The sequence below is a fragment of the Accipiter gentilis genome, chromosome Z (assembly GCF_929443795.1).
Source record: "Accipiter gentilis chromosome Z, bAccGen1.1, whole genome shotgun sequence".
NCBI lineage: Eukaryota > Metazoa > Chordata > Aves > Accipitriformes > Accipitridae > Astur > Astur gentilis.
Window position 1 is genome coordinate 48,566,824 of NC_064919.1, and position 21,278 is coordinate 48,588,101.

The 21,278-nt window shown below is 42.6% G+C and overlaps 1 protein-coding gene across 1 annotated transcript in view; it reads left to right on the forward strand.

The window, feature by feature from the left end:
* The first annotated feature begins 671 nt into the window (after positions 1-671).
* The window catches only part of GDA (guanine deaminase), a 30,167-nt gene continuing 9,560 nt past the window's right edge, over positions 672-21,278 (forward strand). The window contains exons 1-8 of the mRNA XM_049795498.1: positions 672-861; positions 9,147-9,235; positions 10,812-10,983; positions 13,277-13,364; positions 14,626-14,731; positions 17,486-17,513; positions 18,944-19,051; positions 20,100-20,207. Of these exons, the coding sequence (XP_049651455.1) occupies positions 739-861; positions 9,147-9,235; positions 10,812-10,983; positions 13,277-13,364; positions 14,626-14,731; positions 17,486-17,513; positions 18,944-19,051; positions 20,100-20,207 (822 nt within the window). The 5' untranslated portion in view covers positions 672-738. The remainder of the gene's footprint in view (positions 862-9,146; positions 9,236-10,811; positions 10,984-13,276; positions 13,365-14,625; positions 14,732-17,485; positions 17,514-18,943; positions 19,052-20,099; positions 20,208-21,278) is intronic.

The window sequence follows — 21,278 nt, forward strand, 5'->3', positions numbered from 1 at the left end:
AGTACACAGGCCAAGGACTGAGGAGACAGCCCGAGAGATTCATCCCGGAGCACTGCGTGCAACGCAAGAGGTGGAACGAGGCCGTAACCGCCGCCTCAAAACGAGTGTTTAAAGTTTGTAGCGTTTTAAAACTCGCTCCATTCTACTTCACAACGTCCAACCCGTTTCCTAGCGCTCCAGGCACAGAGCAACAGGTTCCAAGCCGCCGGCAGCTTGCGGCAGAGCAAGCGTACAAACCCAACCTGTGCACGAAACTTCCTAAAGCGGTCACAGCCTACAGGCTGGCTGCAAAAGGGGGCGGCCAGTCACTCGCCGAGTAACGCCAGACACCTTGCCGGGTCTCTCGCCGCTTCCCGGGAAGTAACTGGGACCCCCAAAGCCCACCGGGCTTCGCTCCGGGCTTCGGCGCCTCTCGCCCGGCGGAGGACCCGTCCCTGCGGGGGGGTCAAGGGGGGGGGGGGGGGAGGCTGACGCTTTGGCGGGGGGGGGGGGTGCACCCCGCGCACCTCCCGGCCGTCCGCGGGTGCCTCCCGCCCCCCGGCCTGCCGCCCTCCCCCCGCCGAAACCACACCCCGAAGGGAAAGTCACCGGGGGGTGGGGACTGGGCGATAGCCCTGAAAAGCTCCGCCGGCACCGGGAGACACCCAGGGGCGGCAGCCCGCAGGGTGGCAGCTCCCGGCCGCCTCCGCCACGGCGCAGCGATCGCTGCCAGCGGCCGCCGTCCCGCCCGCCGCCGCCATGGGCTCCCCGCAGCCACCGCCGCTCGCCCACGTCTTCAGGGGGACCTTCGTGCACTCCAGCCGCTCCGAGCCCATGGAGATCCTCCACGAACATCTGCTGGGGGTGGACGATAGCGGGACGGTGAGCGCGGCGGGGCTCCGGGGGCCGGGGGGGGGGGGGGGGGGTGCGAGGGAAGGGGCGTGTTGCGGGGCGGCTGCTGCGGGCGGCCGGGGGGGGATGCCCCAGGCGCCCTCCCGCGCCGCTCCGCCGGGGCGGGGGTCTCCCGGTGTCCCGCGCTCCGCCAGCGTCCCCCTGGCTCGGGGTGAAAACGACCCTTTTCGGTCCCGAGACCCGGTCCGGGGGTGGTGAGCGGCAGGGCCGTCCCCGCCGGTCCGGAGGGGGGAGGTGGGAAATCGTCGCCCTCGAAGGACTCGGTGCCTGTGGGGCAGAGAAGGGAGCCGCGGGGAAGGGGTTTCAGCTCGCAGGAGCCGGAGGTGGCGGGGCTGGTGCGTTACCTGCTTGGCAGGAGTCTGTAAGTAGCCTAAGTCTGCTCCTGAAGCGTGCTGAATGTTTCCAAAACGGTAGCCTGGACCGGGCGTTCCTTCAGACCCTGTTTTCTTTCAGTTTCACAAGCAGGTTTTTCGTTCTCTAAGTATCAAAATAATGATGGTGAGTAATTGCGGTGTACCCCCTGTACTTCCGCACAGCCTCCCGTGCGAGGCTTTTTTTTTTTTTTTTTTTTTTTCTTTCTTGCCACAGGCAAAAACCAATGCGTATACCCATAAAGAGTTAGGAAGGTGATGACGTTGGCCACGGTAGTGGTACAAGCCAAGTTCAAAACAAGCGCTGCCCTTGCAGAGAATGCCAGATCGATTCTGGCAGGGAAGCCCTACCATTCCCTTAACAGTATCATAGGTGAGACTCAGTTTCACAGTGCACGGTGTGTAAGCAGACTGGCAATTTCTTAGAGACTCAATAACATGCATAGGTGCCCAATATATAATTAAAAAAAAAAAAGGTCCTTTTCTTTCTTGCAGCTAAATAGTACGCTTCAGCATGTCATGCTTCAGCAGCATTTGAAATCTGTGCAGAGCACACTTTGAGATCTCACAGTGTTTATTTTCTCTGTTCATACAGGTCCATGAGGGCCTGCTTCAGGACAGCCCTCTTACAGCTCTTGAAGAGTCTGGTGCAAGGCATAGCAAAGTCTATGAGAAGCTGTATTTTGACATATGGGAGGGGAATAAAAACTTACATAACCCTGTATTGGCAGGTGTCAACTAAAAACAATAGAACTGAATGAAAGAAGGGTTTGGTTTGTATAACTCAGGTGGAAGGGGCAGAAACTCATACCCCATCCTGCCCTCCCTAATGGCAATTTCTGGAAAAGAGTCCCTACTCAGCATCCTTAGGAGATCGAGACCTTTCAGTGATCTTCTTGAAAACCAGGTACCTCAGTAAGCTATACCTAGGGATTTGTGCTCTCAGTCACTCTCCTCCCTTCTCGTAGTGAACAAGGATTCACTGGATATTGTTTTCCTTGCATAAATTGGCACATTCCCATGCAGTTGTTTTTAAAAAAATATTTTCCAGTAAGCACTGTTGTCCAAAAATAAAACTTCCACCAGAGTACAGTAACAAGGACTTTTGGTTTCTTCTCTCTTTAATTAAAATTCTTGGCATTTTACTATTCCAGGGTCTGATACAATGAGTTTTGGTACCCTTTAGCCTATTAGTCACAATTTAAACTCATGCAGAACTTCCAGTGGAACCATGGAGGAGTTGGCTTTTCAGGAAGGACATGGTGGTTGGGAAATGGCTTACCTTTATTGCCCAAATTTACACCAAAACTGTTTCAGTATTACTCCCAAAGAAGTAAGTTTAACTAAAAAGGTATCATTCTTTGCCTCATGTTGCCGACTCCATAATGGAAGAACCTTGCACAGCCCCTGACAGGGTGGACAGATCAGCTTTTTTAACAGCCAGGTCTTGCTCTCCAGTGTGAGTCGCTGCGTGTCCTCTGAGGGACGGGAGCATACAACCAGCACCACAAAAACACTGCCCAGACCCCTGCTGCATGTGGGCATACTTGGCTGGTAAAAGCCACAGATTAAATGTCAGCTCTCTCTCTGCTTTGTCTGTAGATGAAAAGGGAGCTTTAGCAAGCAAAATGCTGCTGTCAGGTAGTTAAGTTATCATTCAGTTAGCAAAATAAGGACTGTGTTTAACTGAGCTGTTTGCGGAGCAGTGTGGTGCCACTTTTGAGGAATAGCGAACAGAAAGAGTAGCATGCCTCAGGATAAAGAAAATAAAGAGATCTAAAGCATGAGTTATTGAAATGTTGGTGTAATTAATTTAGCTGAGTAGAATATTAAGGAAATAGAACAAGTATTAAGCCTAAAGCTCCTGTTGAAGCCATGAAAAGAGCCAGAGTTATGCAATAAGAGTTAATATTGTGAAGTACTGTCAAACACAAGTGTTTGATTTCAGCCAGCGAGAGTAGTAAGTGAGGTGTTTTAGCTGTACAAGGAGGAGGGTACCAAGGCACCAACATCCCTCTGGAATTCGTTGCTTAGCCTTTCTCAGCGGGTTGGGCTGTTTGTTCAGGAGCTGGGGCTAGTTAAGTGCTCCTGCCTCTCATCTAGCCTCACATTCCAGTTTTTGGGAACTAGGCAAGCAGTTGGCATCATGTCTCTAATTGCAAAAGTCAGCTAATCATTGCGGGAACAGGGAAGGAAGAGAAGCATGTGGGAGGGGAAAGAAGGATGGACCCCTAACTCATGCTCATCTGTGAATGTCATAGCCACAAACAAAGCAACAGGCATGGTTGGATCAAAACCACCTGCGTTCCTTCTGCCAGTATCGTTCACTTTCCATTCTTTTGGTAGCAAAGTTATTTGCACTGTGGTGCTTGGAGGCAGTCAGGGTTTACTGCATGAGGGTTGGTGCATAGTTTAGTGGCCAGCTATGCATTGGTGAAGGAGCTTTGGACATCTCTTGGAATAAAAAAGGCCTGAGCTAGGCACCAGGATAGGGAGGTCTTAGCTCTTCATCTTAGGATCTTTTAGCCCCATCCCATGGGTGAAACACTGGAACTGATTGACGTGTTTGGGCACTGGTGTTAGCAACTGTTGATCCTGCTTTTTGTGACACACCTTTCACAAAGTGCTGGTTATTGTCATTGAGTTCCTTCTTTACAAGCCAAAGGTCTTACATAGTCTTGCTTGGGCACTTCTCTAGACTCTGTAGTGACTCTGCCATAGAATTTTTTCTTGCTTTTACACTGTTAAGGTCCAGAACTAATTTAAAGGACTCGTGCACCAGGTTGGTTGCCTTGAATGTACAAGTAAATAGTCAAGCAAATGTCCAAGCCTGAGACCTCAAAGACCTTAAAGTATTCAGTGTTAGAGGTCAGAGCAAATGCATCCTAAAGCAATGGGGAACATCTCTTGGGTGGCCAAGGAGTTCTGTTGGGAAGTTTGTTAAAAAAGAGTATAGCTGTCTTGCTGATTCATCTGTTGCCGTGTTCAGCAGTAATGGACCATGTCTCAGGTTTAGGGTAAAATTCATGTGTCCAGCTCCCTTGAAACATTTTTTTCATTCTTCCATGATTTAAGTGTTTTATTTATCTGTACCCTAAGAGTATATAATAGCCACTTCTTTTCCATGGCAACGCCTGTTTCCAGAATTTGCCATCTGGTGTTTCATGTTTTCTCTCTCTTTCCTTTTTTTCTTTTCTTTTTTTTTTTCCCCCTTTTTTTTTCCCAAGCAGCTCTAACATTACTCATTCTGCATCCATTTTGACTTCAGCATCTGAGTGACATTTTCTTTATTGCTCATCAGAAATTTCAGTAGGTCTGTATTCTAAGCCCTCTGCAGATGTATAGCTAATTAAGCTGGCTATATTCCTCTTTAGAAGAAGAGAGATGCTGCTTTGCGTGAAGTATCGATGGACTACAATATTCTTGCAATTTTTGCTAGTGTGTTATTTATTTATATGGTATGATTTTAATACTTTTTCTCTGACAAAAACTTAAAACATCTGCACTTTAGACAATGTAAATCATATAAGCCATATGTGCATTTAAAAGACTAGGCAGCCAAAAACTTATTGTCTATACTTTAGCAGCCTTTGGTTATTTTTCTCTATAGAAAAAATAGAAAATGCAAAAGGTAATGTTATACACATAAAAAAATGGGCCTGCAAATAACTGCTAATCAGTGCTCTTTTGGTCCTCTCAGTCTTCCTCCTAAGTTCCTTCCTATTGCCTTTTTACAACTGTTTGATCTTGCCTTTACATGTTTTTTAATTGCTGCCTTGGAAACTGCTGACATGAGGGTGGTACAGGCCCTCAGTGTGGGAATCTTCACAGGGGCAGAAGGATGCCAATAGCAGTAAGATTACTCCCTTGAACTTAGAGGAACAAACTTTTATACCAAAGGAGTTAGAAGGCCATGAGTTGGCTTCTGGCAGAAGCTGTGATTGGGCAAGAATTCCTCAATGCCCCGGACAGACAGTCTTTGGCCTGAGGAGGCAGCAGGGACCTCTACTCTGTCAAGTGCTGCGGAAACCCATATCCCGCCTGGAGCCTGTTGTGGACGTCGTAGTTCGTAGACTCCCCAGTCTTTGTTTCTTGGAGAGTTGTCACGCCTATTATTGCCAGACCAGAGAATTAAAGAGTTGAAAATTCAGCTGCCAAGAGTCATGTTGTAGATTAAAATACCATGGAATTTAAAAATAAACAGAAAGTGTGCTAAAACTCTAACTTGGCAACAGAAACTCAGCAGAAGTAGAGTCGATGTCCACTAGGAGTCAAATGGGGCTGAGTTAGGCTCCAGATTGTAGTTTTTTTGAAATAAACAAAGATCTTAGGCATGCTTTTAGTCTGTTCTGGAAAATGAAAATATTATCTATGTTTTTTCCCTCAATTTCTTTTCTCTTCCTAGGCACTTAAAAAATAAAAAACCCCAACATTAATGACACGAGCAGAAAATTAGGAAATACTTAGCTCAGTGCCAGTCAGTCCTAGGCAAAGCAATTAATTTGACCCTTCTGGTTTTGAAAACTGTAATTGAATTCCCGTAAGGCTGTCGCACACCTCCACAACAAATGACCATACTGCTAGCATGGTGGTACGTAACAGAAATGCCAGTGGACACTGAGGTCTGTGCAGTTCTGCCCATGTATTACTTGAGAATCAATTAACTGTTTTCTTACAAGTTACAAAGTAGATGTCGTTATTCACTGGATTGTGAGTAGGTATCTCAAAATCATACTTGATAGTCAGGACGAAGGAGTATTTCAATGCAAACCTATCACATTTATAGTAAGTGTCTAAAATCTGTTTTAAGATATGAATTTTTCCGCCTTCATGTGAAGATGATATGGAATACAGGTTTAAAGTATACTACTTCCCGCAACAACCTCTGGGAAGGGGGCACCCGCGGCCGGGAGGTGCGCGGGGTGCACCCCCCCCCCCCCGCCAAAGCGTCAGCCTCCCCCCCCCCCCCCCCTTGACCCCCCCGCAGGGACGGGTCCTCCGCCGGGCGAGAGGCGCCGAAGCCCGGAGCGAAGCCCGGTGGGCTTTGGGGGTCCCAGTTACTTCCCGGGAAGCGGCGAGAGACCCGGCAAGGTGTCTGGCGTTACTCGGCGAGTGACTGGCCGCCCCCTTTTGCAGCCAGCCTGTAGGCTGTGACCGCTTTAGGAAGTTTCGTGCACAGGTTGGGTTTGTACGCTTGCTCTGCCGCAAGCTGCCGGCGGCTTGGAACCTGTTGCTCTGTGCCTGGAGCGCTAGGAAACGGGTTGGACGTTGTGAAGTAGAATGGAGCGAGTTTTAAAACGCTACAAACTTTAAACACTCGTTTTGAGGCGGCGGTTACGGCCTCGTTCCACCTCTTGCGTTGCACGCAGTGCTCCGGGATGAATCTCTCGGGCTGTCTCCTCAGTCCTTGGCCTGTGTACTGCATGTTAGTAGGGTGCAGGAATAGAAACTAGATGCCAGCTGAGGTACCAGAACTACCAGAAGAAAGCAGCCAAGTGCCTCGTTCAGCAGAGACGGTCTACAGAAAGAGCGAACGCAGCCTCAGGAAAACGAAAGGCAGACAAAGACGAATTTTGTTCGCCCGGAGGACCGCGCTTCCAAGACCGTCTTCTGCTCCAACAACCTAGGTCAAAGTACATCATGAAGACGCGCTCAGCGGATTGCTAGCGAGAGTATTGAGATAAGACTTCCTGGGGCTGGTATGATGCACTACGCCAAGGATAACACCATGAGTGTCCCCTGAATTTCCATCTGAAGGTACCTTCCTTCACCGGGTTGTCAAGTGATGAATGAGCTGGGCACTAAGGGCATTGGCACGGGGTCATTCTCAAAGCTGGGTTGCAAAATTTGTCACTTCATAGCTTACCAGTAAAAGACCTTTGTGCTTCCCGCTGTGCTGATGCTATACAAACGTATAGCCGATGATCTTTCCCACAAGCTCTCCGGACCAATGGTGCGAGGAGAGGAAGAGAGAGTGGGAAAGAACAGCATGAGCGTGATGTTAGTCTGCTCTGGGCACGGCACCAGCCTTTACCTTGCCTTCTTTGCGTAGGAATGCTTTAGGTTGCTGTGAAGGAAGTTTAAAAAAAGAGTGGACTAGCTGATGCCAACTGAATGATCTTACTTGGACTTTGCGATCAGCTTAGGCCGTAAGGAGCGTCCAAAACCAAACGGACGTGCAAAAGTGCCTCTTAGGCGCTGACATGGGTAATTTCTTGTGAGAGGTCTTGTAGTTTGAGGAGAATCCCAACGAGGTAGAGTGGATTCTTTGAGACACGTGGCAGTTAGTTTTTTATTGTATTTCTAATCTCTTTGACATGAGAAGCTAGCAAACAAAACAAAACAGAACACAAATCGGTCTTGCAGGTTAATCTAGTCTGGAGAATAAACTGACGTGAGAACCCTTCATGCAGTTCAGTTTGCTTACAACACTGTAATACTTCCTGCTTCCTTGAAGAGGAGAGTCATAAATGTTAAAAAATAGCACCAAAAGCCTTTTAAAGCTGCACTTGCAAAAGCCCTCTTGTAAAGGTGTTTCTCAGGGCGCTACTGCTGTTTTTATTAAGGCTGCGGCTGAAATGAACTGTATTCCAAGCTGCGACCCCAGGCAAGGGAAATTGTCTTTTGCTGTATGAAGGAAAAGGAGTGAGAGATGGGCTGCTTCTGCCACTGAATAACAAAAGGTAGAGGGAGTAGAGCTGAGAAGTGGGGTGAACGGAGACCAAGCCCTGCAGAGGTGTGTTCACTTGCTCCTGCTGTGAACAGAGGAGTGGAAAGCACTTGAAAGCCCCAGCAAGAGCTGCTACTCCATACAACCTGCCTCTGCCCTCGTGGCAGCAGCTAGCCTCATTTTCCCAGTGTTTTGGGTTTGTGTGGTGGGGTTTTGGCAGCAGGGGAGTGGCTGCAGGGGTGGCTCCTGTGAGAAGCTGCTGGAAGCTTCCCCGGCTCCAAGTCGGACCCACCTCTGGCCCAGGCCGAGCCCGTCAGTGACAGTGGCGGCAGCGCCTCTGGGATAATTTATTTAAGAGGGGGAACCTGCAGTGAGCAGGGGGATCGGGATGTGAGAGGAACCCCTCTGCAGACACCGAGGTCAGTGCGGAAGGAGGGGAGGAGGAGCGGGGGAGGAGGGGATGCCCCTGCAGCCCCTGGTGAGGCGGCAGGCTGTGTCCCCCCAGCCCGTGGAGGGGAGCGGGGGAGCAGAGGCCCACCTGCAGCCCGGGGAGAGAGGAGCCCACACCGGAGCGGGGGGATGCCCCTGAAGATGGCTGTGACTCTGTGGGAAAGCTTGAGCTGAAGCAGTCTGTGCCTGAAGGACTGCAGCCCACGGAAGCGACCCACACTGGAGAAGTTTGTGAAGAACTGCAGCCCATGGGAAGGACTCAATGTTGGAAAAGTTTGTGGAGAACTGTCTCCTGTGGGAGGCACCCCACGGTGGAGCATGGGAAGAGTGAGGAGTCCTGCCCCTTAAGAGAATGAAGTAGCAGAGTTAACGTGATGAACTGATCCCAACCTCCACTCCCTGTCCCTCTGTGCTGCTGGGGGGAGGAGGTAGAGAGAACAGGGAGTGGACTTGCCAGGAAGGAGGGAGCAGTGGTGGGAAGGTGTTATAAGGTTTGGCTTCACTTGTCAATATCCTTGTTTATATTTGACTCGCTGTAAATTAAATTGATTTTGGTTTTTCCCCATGTTGAGCCTGTTTTTTTGCCCATGACCATAAGTGGTGAGTGATCCCTCCCTGTCCTTGTGTCAACCCACGAGCTTTTCTTTATATTTTCTCTCCCCATCCCACTGAGTGGGGAGGAGTGAGTGAATGGCTTTGTGGTGCTTTGTTACTGGCTGGGCTTAAACCATCACAAGTATCTAACTATGTTTTCTTTCTTTTAGATCGTGTTTTTGGAACAATCTGATCAGCAAGAGCAACTGGCTAAGAAGTGGGGGTTCAGAACATCTGACATAAGAGAACTGAGTAACTAGTATGTGTTTTGTTTAATTTCAGCAAATGCAATTTATTCTCTGAGTGAAGTCATGTGGGTCTCTGTGAACACGTTTTGGCAGGGAGCACATTAAATCCAATCTCATGGACAAAACTTTTCAGCTCTCTGAGAGGTCTTAACACAAGAGCTGCCTGCATCCTGGATGGGACTTGGAGAGTGGACAGTCCATGTGCTTTTTGCACTCCTTGGTTTGGGACTGCAGCCATGGCTCAATTGTGCTGGCTGATTTACACTGTGCAGAACAAAATGGCATGTTTAGCTTTCATACATGACCTCTGCTGTGCTTACAGAAGTAAATTACATTCTTTCTTGAGATCACATTTTATATCCATTTTGTTAGCAGCAAGCTGGGCCTAGCTAGCTCAAAAGTCTAGGCTTGGTAAATGTAGGTAACACTGACACTGCAGATACAAAACTAATTGCTTAGGCTTTGACACACTCCCTAATAAAAACTAATAAAGTTAGAAGTTTTAAACCTTCTAAACACAGAGCCTTGGATGTCTAACTATATTGCAGCTAGAGTGTTTCTTTTTCCTTCAGCCGGTGAAATCACCCACCTTTCTGGTAAAGTGAAATAGTTTTGGATTGTACCTACTGTGCTTTGCATGCAGTAGCACAACTGTAAATGACTTGTAGCTTAGAATCTAGAGCTGCAGCATCATTTTAGTGTTCAGTTGTTAAAAAATCTGTGTGCTTCATTGAAGGGCTGATCGTACAGAATATATGAGTCATCAGATGTTTTCTTCACTTGAAATAGCCTGAGGAAAATGGAAGGTGCAGACTGAGAAAGGTCTTTCAGCATTTCTAGCATGCAGGAAAACAGGAAGAAGGGTAACTACAAAAAGACTAAATCACTGTTCATTCAGTAGTCTGGGAGAAGGGAAGAGGAGTGAGAGAAATTTTATACTGTATGGAGTTCCAGCACAAAATAGTCATAGCAACTTCCTGGTAATGTTGATATATTCATCCCTGTTATTACATGCACACTACATGACAACAAACAATATTACAGTTCCATTGTAAATATGCCTTCCCTGTCAAGATATTGAGCAGAGATTTTTTTCACCAGTGTCTGTATTTGTAGACACAGTGGCTGTTCTTCCATTAAACCCTGAAATTCATTGATTGAATATATATACACACACATATATAATGCAGAGAAAACTGGGATATGGCAAGTTACAGTTTTGTAATTGTAATGGTCTAGCAGCTAGAGGCATCAAAATATATCCATGCTAGGAAGTAGGACTGTGCCCAAATCTTCACTTTTTCAGGTGGATTCTACAGTGAAGTAATTTTAGTTATTGTGAAGTCAGTTTGGCTTTATTTGTTGGTATTTAGTCAGGGTAAATATTAAAGATGATTGGATTAATCATGCTCTTAAATTGTTTTTCTCTGAGTTAGCTATATGTAAGTCTGTGTAAAAGTTATTATTCATACCATAAAAGGAGTATGGATGGAGGTGCAGTAGGAGGTGATAGGCTGATGCTGAAATCCTTACTGTGGAAAATTTTGTGAAATTTTGGACTATTACAATTTTCTTTTCTTTCCCTAGTGAATTCTTCATGCCAGGAATGGTTGACACACACATTCATGCCCCTCAGTATTCATTTACTGGTACAAGAGTAGATCTACCTCTTCTTCAGTGGTTAACTACTTACACATTCCCAACAGAAGCCAAATATAAAGACAGTGATTTTGCAGAAGAAGTGTACACCAGAGTTGTTGTAAGTACTGCAAATGTCATTTATCTATTTGACGACATTCATGTATGTGAAATATATGTATGTTTTCAGGTCAGCAGAAATAGTAGAGCATGTCTTAATGTCATGAAAACCAGATAAAACCAACAGTATAGCCATTGTTCTACTTGCCAGCCAAGATTGTCCGCTACTAGTTCCAGTCTTGTTCTGTTGTTGCTGATAAGACAGTTCATTTAATCACATGGTTAACAATGAACTTCTTTATCATCTTTTCTGATATCTGAGTCCAATGACCAACGTTTAAGAGTACTCTCAAAGCTGGTATAGCCAGCAGGTGCTGACAACCTCAATGCAGAAAAAACCAAGCATGGTAGAAAAAAAAAGTCAGATGATATTTCCTTTTCTGCACAAGAAGCCTCTATTAAGAAATTGTGTTCTGCAAAGACTACCTGAAAGAAGTCTGCAAAGACTACCTGCTTCTCACAGACAACAAATCTGGGGTGTTTTGGAGTAAAGGAAGACATTGCCTTGCATTTGTCTGATACTCTGACAACATGTCTTATCAAAATAATAACATAGTGAATCTGCAATAAATAGTTATACTGTCCTTGCTCACAAATTTTTAAAAAAACTTACTTTCTGCCATAATAAAAACATGTTGGAGCAGCTTGGTCATAAACTCTAGCGACAAGCACGTGCCTTCATCTACTCACCTATAGAGGTAATCTCACCTTCCAGCTGTGTGCCTCAACATACTGTTACTGTATCAGTTCAGATTGGGTGACATCAGCACAGCTAAAGTGCTCACTGTGCAAGGTGTTTAATAACATCACCTGTAAAAAAAACTGCCAGTGGGAGATGGAAGTCAGTTGTGGGAGCTTGAACGCAATGGTTAGGCTCTCCCTGTATGTACCAAATAGGACAAGGTCGGGAAAATGTCTTCACCCCCAAATGCTGCAGAATACCAGTTGCTCTGCAATGTTTGATGGGGATGATAATAACCTTCAGCTGTTAGAAATAGAACTAAACCTGCAGAGAGCAGACACAGTTTCAGATGTATCTTTGTACTTTGGAGTTGTAATGAAAACATAGTGAATTTTTTCAAATCAAAATTCTGTTTCCAATGAACACTTTCTATACTTGGTAAAAGAAACAAATCAGGTGAAATTTGCCAGATTTTAGCTGGAACCTCCTCTGGTCCTCAAATTTTAGGATAGCTAATTCTTCCTGCTGGTGTTTTGGAAACAGAATGTTTTTAGATTTCATTTAACAATGATATTAGGAATCCAGAAGTAGAGAATTCTGGCTTTTAAAAGCTAAGAAAGACAAAGGTAGTTTGTCTCAGTATTGACATTGGGTTTTTTGAGATTCATTTTAGGAACCCTTAGAGACGTATTTTTAATTCTTTGCTTTAATATGAATATTGTATGGAAAAGACAGAGCTTGGCTTCATGTTTGTCAAATAATTAGCTCTAGCCATTCTCAAAAGTTGTGGTGGATGTCCCACCTTCTATCTCATTAAAAAAATAAAATAAAATTCTCAAATTGCATTGTAGCCAGAATCCAAAAACGTAATTTAAACCTGTATATTGGATGGGTAGTCAATATAGTATGCATTTAGGCCCAAGATCAAGTGAAGCTATAAATGTCAACACCACTTAATGTAATGTTAAATGTCTCTTCGTTTACTGTTATACTCTCCAAAAGTAATATGAACAGGTATCAACCACCTTCTCCTTTCAAATGGCATAATTAAATAAGTAATTAAATTATACTCTGAGCAGTTGTTCTCAGTTTACTTTTACCTTAAAGTTTGTTACTTTGTATTCAGGGATAACAAAGGGGTTTTATACATGAAAGCCTGGCTATTTTTTTCAGCCACATCAGGTGGCCAAATGAAAACCACTACTTTTTCCCAAAAGCCTTGCTTTGCTAACATTAGGTACAGTGCTTCAGTGTGAAAATAGGAGAGCCTTTCAAAACTAGGAAGTAACATAAATGACTGGTTGTTTGTATTTCTAAATATAAGTCAGATTTTTTTTCCAGTTTGAGTGAAGGAAATACAGACTGATTTCTATGTGTTTAGCCATTGTTAAAATCCTGTATGAATTTGGAAGAAGAATTTTTGGTTTTATTAACTCTCAGGCTTAAAAAAGCTATAGGAAATTAAAAATCTAAAACTTACCTTGCCACTTCACTGCACAATTTCACAATAACTGAATGTTCTCGCAGTTTGAAATCAGACTGCCTGTTCTGTGTTTTGGCAGCTTGACTATTTTTTTTTTCCAGACAAGTTGAAACTGATTTCTTTTTATAGAGACGAACTCTGAAGAATGGCACGACTACAGCTTGCTACTTTGCAACGATTTACACAGATACTTCTCTTCTTCTAGCTGAAATTTTAGGTAAGACTAACAGTGAGTTTTGAAGGATGTTGTGCAGACTGTGTTAGTTGAAGGAAACAGAGCTTAAGAGTTTTAGGGACCTGTCTTTCTACTAATTAGGTTTTTATTCATTGTATCTGTCAAACTGTGTCCCCAAAAGCCGCCATAGTTACCCTTGTTCACTTAACTGCCTCTTTCCTACTGTTGTTTCTGCTAATCTCTTCATTCCCAAATTAGCTGCTGGCTGAGCTTGAATTAGGTCTGCTGGAGTTGCTCTTCTGCTGCAGTTCTCTGCTCTTTCTAGCCTATTGCTGTTTGAGGATTAAAGGGGCTGAATGACAGGGCATGCAGTCAGTGCATTAATTTCCTGATACGCTGAAGTTTCAGTTGAGAATCAACATGAAAAATCTCCACACACCCTCTGAAACCAGAACAGTGGGAGCTGGCACCAGGATCTTGTCCCTCCCTTCTGTTCACCATTGCGAATGCCTGCTGTTATTCTTGCAGGACTTCTCAAGGCTCAACCAGCTCCCAAAACAGAGCGATTTAGTGAGAATCTCAGTTTCCACCAGAAATTCCCTAGCCTTTCTGATTTTGTAGGAAAACCTAAAAATCTGAAGCCATTGTATTCAACAACTCAGACAGTAAAAGTGGACAAAAAAGATCTAATTTGCAAACACATTTAAAAGCTTAGAATTTGATATTATATGCATTCCTTTTAAGTCTTACACATGAGTTCTGAGTCCTAGCATGCATAAATCTCAAGAAAGAGGCTAGAAGTAGCTCTGGTAATTTTCTCCATCCAACTGCACATGGGAGGCATGTTAGTAACTTCATTGCTTTCTTTTAAGGAGAGATGTTTTACTGAGATCTTTGTGCCTTTCTCAGCTCAGGATAATCATCTGCTCCAGCTACTGTACTTTGATGCTTGTGTTTCTCATCCTCTACTTCACAGCCGTCTTCTTCATGTACTACCATTATGGATTCTGGTTGTGGTTAAACTACAGTAATCTAGTCCTCAACTATAACGTTTATAAAGTTGGGTACTAATGAGGAAGAGGAGGACTCCTATTTAAATGTGTGGGGTTTTTTCTCTTTCCTTTTTAGCCTTAAAAGTCACATGGATTGTCCCAACTTAAGGATAAGAAAAGACCATAAATTCTGTTAATCTTAAAGGAAGCTGGCTGGGGTGGAGTTTGCTATTTTGATTGCAGTACAGGCTTTGATAGCAGTTTTTGAGAAACAGTGATTCTGAGTTTTATATTCTTATGCATCTCAACAGATAAATTTGGTCAACGAGCATTTGTTGGAAAAGTTTGCATGGATGTGAATGACAGTGTGCCACAATACAAAGAAATTACTGCTGACTCTGTCCGAGAGACAGAAAGGTAAGGTGATTAAATTGATGGCACAACCTTTAGAAATAAGACTTTTTCATACATCTGAAAAGTGAATGTGAAGCTGACTAAGAACTTACAGGTGCAGATTTATTAGGAACATTTTTTTCTTCCAACAGTATTTTTTCCTACAGTTCTGGCAATTCCTGCATGCCCAGTTGCTGCACAGCCCAAGTGGTTTCTCTCTAGCTCTTCCAAAGAAAGGGGGAAGCTACAGCGCTACGGTTTGGAGAGAATATGTGTATGTTGTTGTCTCTTTTCTGCCTCCTCTTTTCCTTTCACAGCTCTGTGTGTGGAGGTGATATGACCTGACATGGGATAGTGGGGTGATAATCAGTTCCTTTGCCCCCATTAGCTTCTGAACTATTTTCTTCCCCCATTTAGGATCAAACCTTATTTAAGTTGTAGGAGTTAAACATACTGCGGGTCTTCTCTCCCCCAGCATAGCACTGTGAAATTACTCTAACTTGCAACTGAGGGAATGAAGGAGAACAAATCAAGGCAATGTAAATGGCAGAAGGGACCCAAGACTGGAGTATGGTAGCCTGCTGTCGTATTTCCCTTGTCTTTTGCATCCATGCTCAGAAAATGCTTAAGCAAACATACAGCTTCTCTTGTGGGCCTATTTATTTACTTCTATAGATGTTTCAAATATGATGCTGAAAGAGAAAATACCTAACAGTAATATAAACTTCTTATAGCACTTGTGTGAAGTTGCTACCTTATTTTTGCAAATCATGCTAGAAGAATGCCAGTATAAGTTAGAAATGGTCACGGATTTCTAATGGTGTTTATATTTAAAGACATTTTTAAAACATGTAGTATTAGTCATTTGCACTCTACTAACATTTGTTCTCCTTCACATAAGTGCCTAGTTTCCATAATACAGTGTGAGTCCTTCTGAATGGGCCTGAAAATGAAAGAACTTCCAGTTCTCATATTTTTTAAAGCTTCAGAATGATCTAAATACCTTTCTTTTAAATACCTATCTTATACCTCCAACTCTCTTCTTATGAGATTGTGTTATTAACAAATGTTTCTCAGCTTTGGATGAGAGTGTGCCACAAGTACTCCAGAGCTATCTAGAGAAGAGAGCTGTGTGCTTGTCAGCATGGATCAGGAGTACTTACCTCATCAGGCCTGAATCACAGCAAAACAATTGCAGAAGGATGAAAAAGCTCTTCCATTAAGAGGGAAACTTTTTATTTAAAGAACAGAAATATGATCTCTCATACCATCAGAAAATGGTTTACACCTATTTCAGTTCTTTACAGTGAGCCTCTGGAAATATTTATATTGTATGTGTGGAAATAATATACAATTCCAAGTGCTTTGAAAAATTAAAATCTAAATTCAAGTCAAGAATTTGAATCTACCCTTCTCTTGCAAAGAGGGTTGAATAAAAAGTTAGGGAACTGAAATCTAGAATATGTTGTATGCTACCAATTGTTGTAGTCACCTGGAAGGACTTCAAATCTGTTCTTGAGCTACAGAAGACAGTGCTTTGAACCTGAGCTTCTTTCCTCATAGAGAAGTACATAAGCCAAGAAAGTATAGGGTATTTTGAGAAAGGTATTTTGGTTTTGAAACAATGCTGACGCAGTTCAAAGAATGTGAAAAAGAATGAAAACAGCCATATAGAAGTTTGTGATTATCACCTGAGAATTATACTTGTGTAACAGTTTCTGGTCCAGTTAATATTTTATTATTATATCAGGTGAATCAGTAAAAGGAGAGACAGACAGATGACACCTAATTCACATTGTGTTTTGGCTCTCAAAGTTAGACAATGGTGCCCTCAAACTCCTTTGGTCATTGCAGAAGTTGAGCTTAGGTCTCTTACTTCCAGCTGGTGATCTAGTATGAGCTTCAGTGTTGTGATTCTAGCTTCCAGCATTATTTTCTTTTCCATCTGAAGACATTTGACAAATTTGTTTCAATGTTTTTCTGAATATAAACTATGACATAAAAATTCACAGAGGTCCTGCCCAGAACCCATCTCAAACTGACTTTTGGAAATTATTTGCATATACTGTGCATATGAATTTTCAAAGAATTTCTTCCCTGCAAAGTCAGAGGAAGTTTTATTCGCTCATTTGCATTACAGATATTGACTGCTTGGGGTTTTTTTAGGGGTCCCTGAGGTAGCTTCTTTTATTTAACAAAGTAAATCTATACTGTATTTTCCATAAGATGTTAATCTATACGCTAACATTAATATAAACATTTCCAGAAAATCAAGGGTCCTTTCAGTATATGAGGACATATGAAACTACTGTAAGTGTGGTGTGAAATATTGCAGCATCTTTTAAAAATAGGATTTTAAATAATAGAACATATTTAATGCTGTAATTTAAATTCACGGACAGACAAATGTGGTTTTTTCCTCTAATGTTGCAGCTTTAGCTTATAATTATGGTTTCAATGAATTTAATGTAACGTGCATTTGGTTTTCAGCGAGAACTCAGAGTAATTACCACGTGTCTAATGTTAATTATTGCAAGTGAAAAAAATTCTGTATATTCAGGGTCAAATTCACAACTAGCATAATTTGGTGTAACTATCCTGACTTGATTGTGTTGCTTCTTTTTATTTTATCTGAGAATCCGGCCCAACTTTCTGTAAAAAATTGATCTATGTCTGGAATGCTTAATAAGGTATCTAAGTAAATATTTTGTATATTTTCCATAATTTATAACACAGATGACAGATTTATAACAGATATTTTTTTTTTACCCTTTTTAGGTTTGTTAAAGAACTACTGGAAAGGAAAGTACGTAGAGTTCTCCTTTTTATTCATTTTTGTATTCAGAAGATGCTGTGTAATACATGAAATACTTAATCCCACTGACAAACACTGCTGGCTTAGTGACAAGTCAATAAATATACATCTTTCTGTGTAGTAGAAAGGTATCAGTCTGAAGAATGTTCTGTTAGCCATGTTGTTGAGAAATGGACCTGTAGCTGTGTAAATTCAGTTTTGTGTGTCAGAGCAGAGCACAGTAATGTTCTGTGCATGTTCTCTATTGACTTTAAAATATTCAGCTTCCTAGAAAGGACAATTTTCTGTTAAAGAAAGGTGGGAGTCAGTCGATCACTCTGTGGTATACAAACTGGCTGGTAAAAGAAGTTCACAGCAGCAGATATCTGTGTTTTTATGGGAGTTACTAATCCATTACCAAATTAGTATTCTGAATCAGCACATGTCTTCCAGCGTGTTTCTGAAGACATTCAGGCTTACAGTCATGAGGTAAAGATAGAGGTTTACCCTCCAATATTACGAGCAGGGATACTTTTCTTGCCAGCCTGTTTTTTTCAATGGCTTAATTTGTTGACAATTGTATCTCAAAATACTAAAAAACAGAAGCCTAGAGTTTAATGTCTAAATCATATGTATTAGTAGAGTAAATTGGCTGATCTGCAGAAGTCCTGACCACCTTGTATCTGTGAGATGGTGTAAGAAAAGCAAACCAAGTTACCATAAACTGTCTTCTGGTGGTGCCACATGCATAACTATTGTGTGTGCCTGAAGGCAGAGTTGCAATGTCAGTGTCTACTTTTTATGAAAATTTTAATTCAGAAGTGCAAGGTGTAAAGTAAAGAGCTCTGTAGCTCTAGTCTTGGTGTCTCCTCCACTGTTTCCTACTATGTAGCATATCTGGTGCTACCACTTCTTCCTATGTAGGAATCTATCTTCCTACCCAGGGAGTATAGGGACAGTTTGTTGCTATCATGAGTGCAGAAGATCAAACAAGATAAAGGCTTTGGTTTTACAGAACTCTGCAGTTTGGCATCATTATGTCTGATAGTTACAGAAGCGGGACTCAGAAAAACGTCTGGTGATTCATCTGGCTTATTTCTGGTAATGCATACTGGACTGTCAGCAAATATGAAAAAGCATCCAGTACTTCTCCTGAAGTCTGGTAAAAGCTCAGTGACTCGATGAAAGAGTTGTAATGAAAGCAACTTCTTCACTAAGGTTCATTAAAACTGTTTTCAGAAAAAACTTTGATTGTCTATTTCTGTAGTGAAATTTCTAATAAATATAAGGAAATTACTATAGAGCTTAATTTGAGTTGGCAACGGTGCAGTAAGCAATAAGCAATGGAGATAAAATGTAATTGCTGTGTGAATGCTTTTCTTAATTATATTTACTGATATATAGATGTAGAATTCCAAGCATGCCTTTTTAATATTTTTCAGTATCCGAGGGTACAGCCTATAATAACCCCCCGCTTTGGCCCTTCCTGCACAGAGGATTTGCTGCATGCACTTGGCAATTTAGCACAGGCACATGATCTCCATGTGCAGGTAAGCTCTGAGAGCTCTGTATACAATTTAAATAGCTTGGATAGATGGCATACAGACCAGGGAGTTTTCATAATATCAGCAAACCACATCCTTACCTTGGAGCCTGTCTTTTAAATTCCTCTGAAATTGTTAAACATACTCCACAAGAACACTGTGACCTGCACAGGAAATGAGAAGGCTCATAGCTGGAAGGATGGCATAATTCAGCAAGACCCAGCACATCGTCAATATGAGACCGGCACCCAGTATTGTAGATTAGAGCAACCTTGCATTGCTAAAGGTTGGTCTCCCTAGTCAAAGGGTGTTACATCTGTCTCTTCACCTTTTGCTGTTTCTGTACACAGCAGATTTCAGCAGATAAAAATTTACTCATCTTTGTATCTTATTTAACATTGTTAACATAGCTGTAGGATTTCCAGTGTGATGAAGTTTCCGTGTTTAAAAAAGACGTATTTTAAAGCTCACAGGTCTGTTGAAACTTGGAAATGTTCCTCTTTTGGTTACACAATTCTAAGCATATACTGTTTTAAAACTATCCTACATCAGGAATTTTTGTCATTACGGAGTGGGCATTTTGAAAATATATGCTCCAATGGGAGTACAGGAAGATCAGATTTTTATCTGAGGCCAGGAATTAATCAGCCCGTCTGAAGCTACATGGAGCAGCTACCTGTATGTTGCCCGGATCCCAGGGTCCACTCTGTGGTTGGCTGGTTCTCTCTTTTACCTCACAGTCCTACATATTATTTTATTTATTATTTTAACATTTGCCAAATACCAAGTGGGGCATTATGTCACCAGATTACTGGGATGGACTATCCAGGCATATCATCTCAAATCACTTTTAAAGGAACAAGTGGAGCTACATTTTTGGGTCCCAGGGACCTCTCTGATGAAAAGAGAAACCCAAGGACTAGATCTAACTATAGGCTTTACAAATACTAGTTTCTATCATTACATGTTTAGCACGAGTAGGTTGCTCAGAAGGTGGTAGTGTCAGGTTTAATGCTATTTAAAGTACTTATTGCTGTATATTTTCTTATTGCAGAGTCACATAAGTGAGAATGAAGAAGAAATCAAAATTGTGGAGAACATGTTTCCGGCCTACCAGAATTACACTGAATTGTATGATAAAAACAAGCTGCTTACCAGTAAGGTAGCTGCATAAAAATTTCCATAACATAGTTTAGATTTATCCAGGTAGAGAATATGATGGTTAACTGTAGTTACCTCAAAAGTTTTGTCAAGGTCAGTGACATCTGGCAGAAAGTAAATTGGTTTTATGTTCTCTGTTGCACAGGTGTTGGTCAAGGTATTGGAACTTTAGATAAGCCCACACTTTTCCTAAGCATTTTAGGGAAGATGAACAATAAATGTATCTTATGCTCCCTGATCCATTTTCCAAGGGCTCTGAAGAGAATTGGGGCAGTGGGATCAGGAGACTAGGTAAAGCTGGTATTGTAGGAGCTGGTAGTTCTTGGCCAGTACCCAGTTATCCTTATATTACAATGTTCTTCACATTGGTTTTGCCTGAACATGTGTTCTATTGTGTTATGGTAGGACCAGCTTCATTTTTTGGCAGTTTCCTACATAAAAGCAGCTTGTCCCGTTGTGTTCTCTGTGTGAATCTCACATGCAGACAGGTACACTTTACTGTTCCAGCTATCCAAAAGCACTCTCTTCTCATTAGCTGATTTTACTGAGTATTGAAAGGCACAGTGGCCTGAAGAGTTGAAATTCATTAAAGCTTTTTGCTGGCAAGATAAATACAAGCAGACATGATATCAGCCCACACTAAGTGCAGGTTGGAATGCCAGGGCACACCATATTAGATAGTGGAGAGCCCATGCAAGAGTGAATATGAACAGCCTAACTACAGTCAGAGTGCTTAAACGTCAGTCAAATTGATTTAAAATTTTAGGAGATAATTTTCAGATGCACAAAGGGCAGCTGGGAACTCATTGGGAATTAGCCACTGAACTCCTATTTCTGTCTACAAAAATGTGCCCCAGTAAATTACTTACTTACAATCCTTTTTACCTGAGAAATCAATGTGGACTACTTAAGTATGTATGCAGTATTAACTGTTGTTCTCTTGCACAGTCCTATGCACGCTGATTTGTTGTGTCAGAGTACTACAGAGAATATTATTGCTGCAAAAACATAGGTCTTAATTCTGTCAGACTGTTGTATGCACAGCACTGAAAATGGTCACTGAAAACCAGGG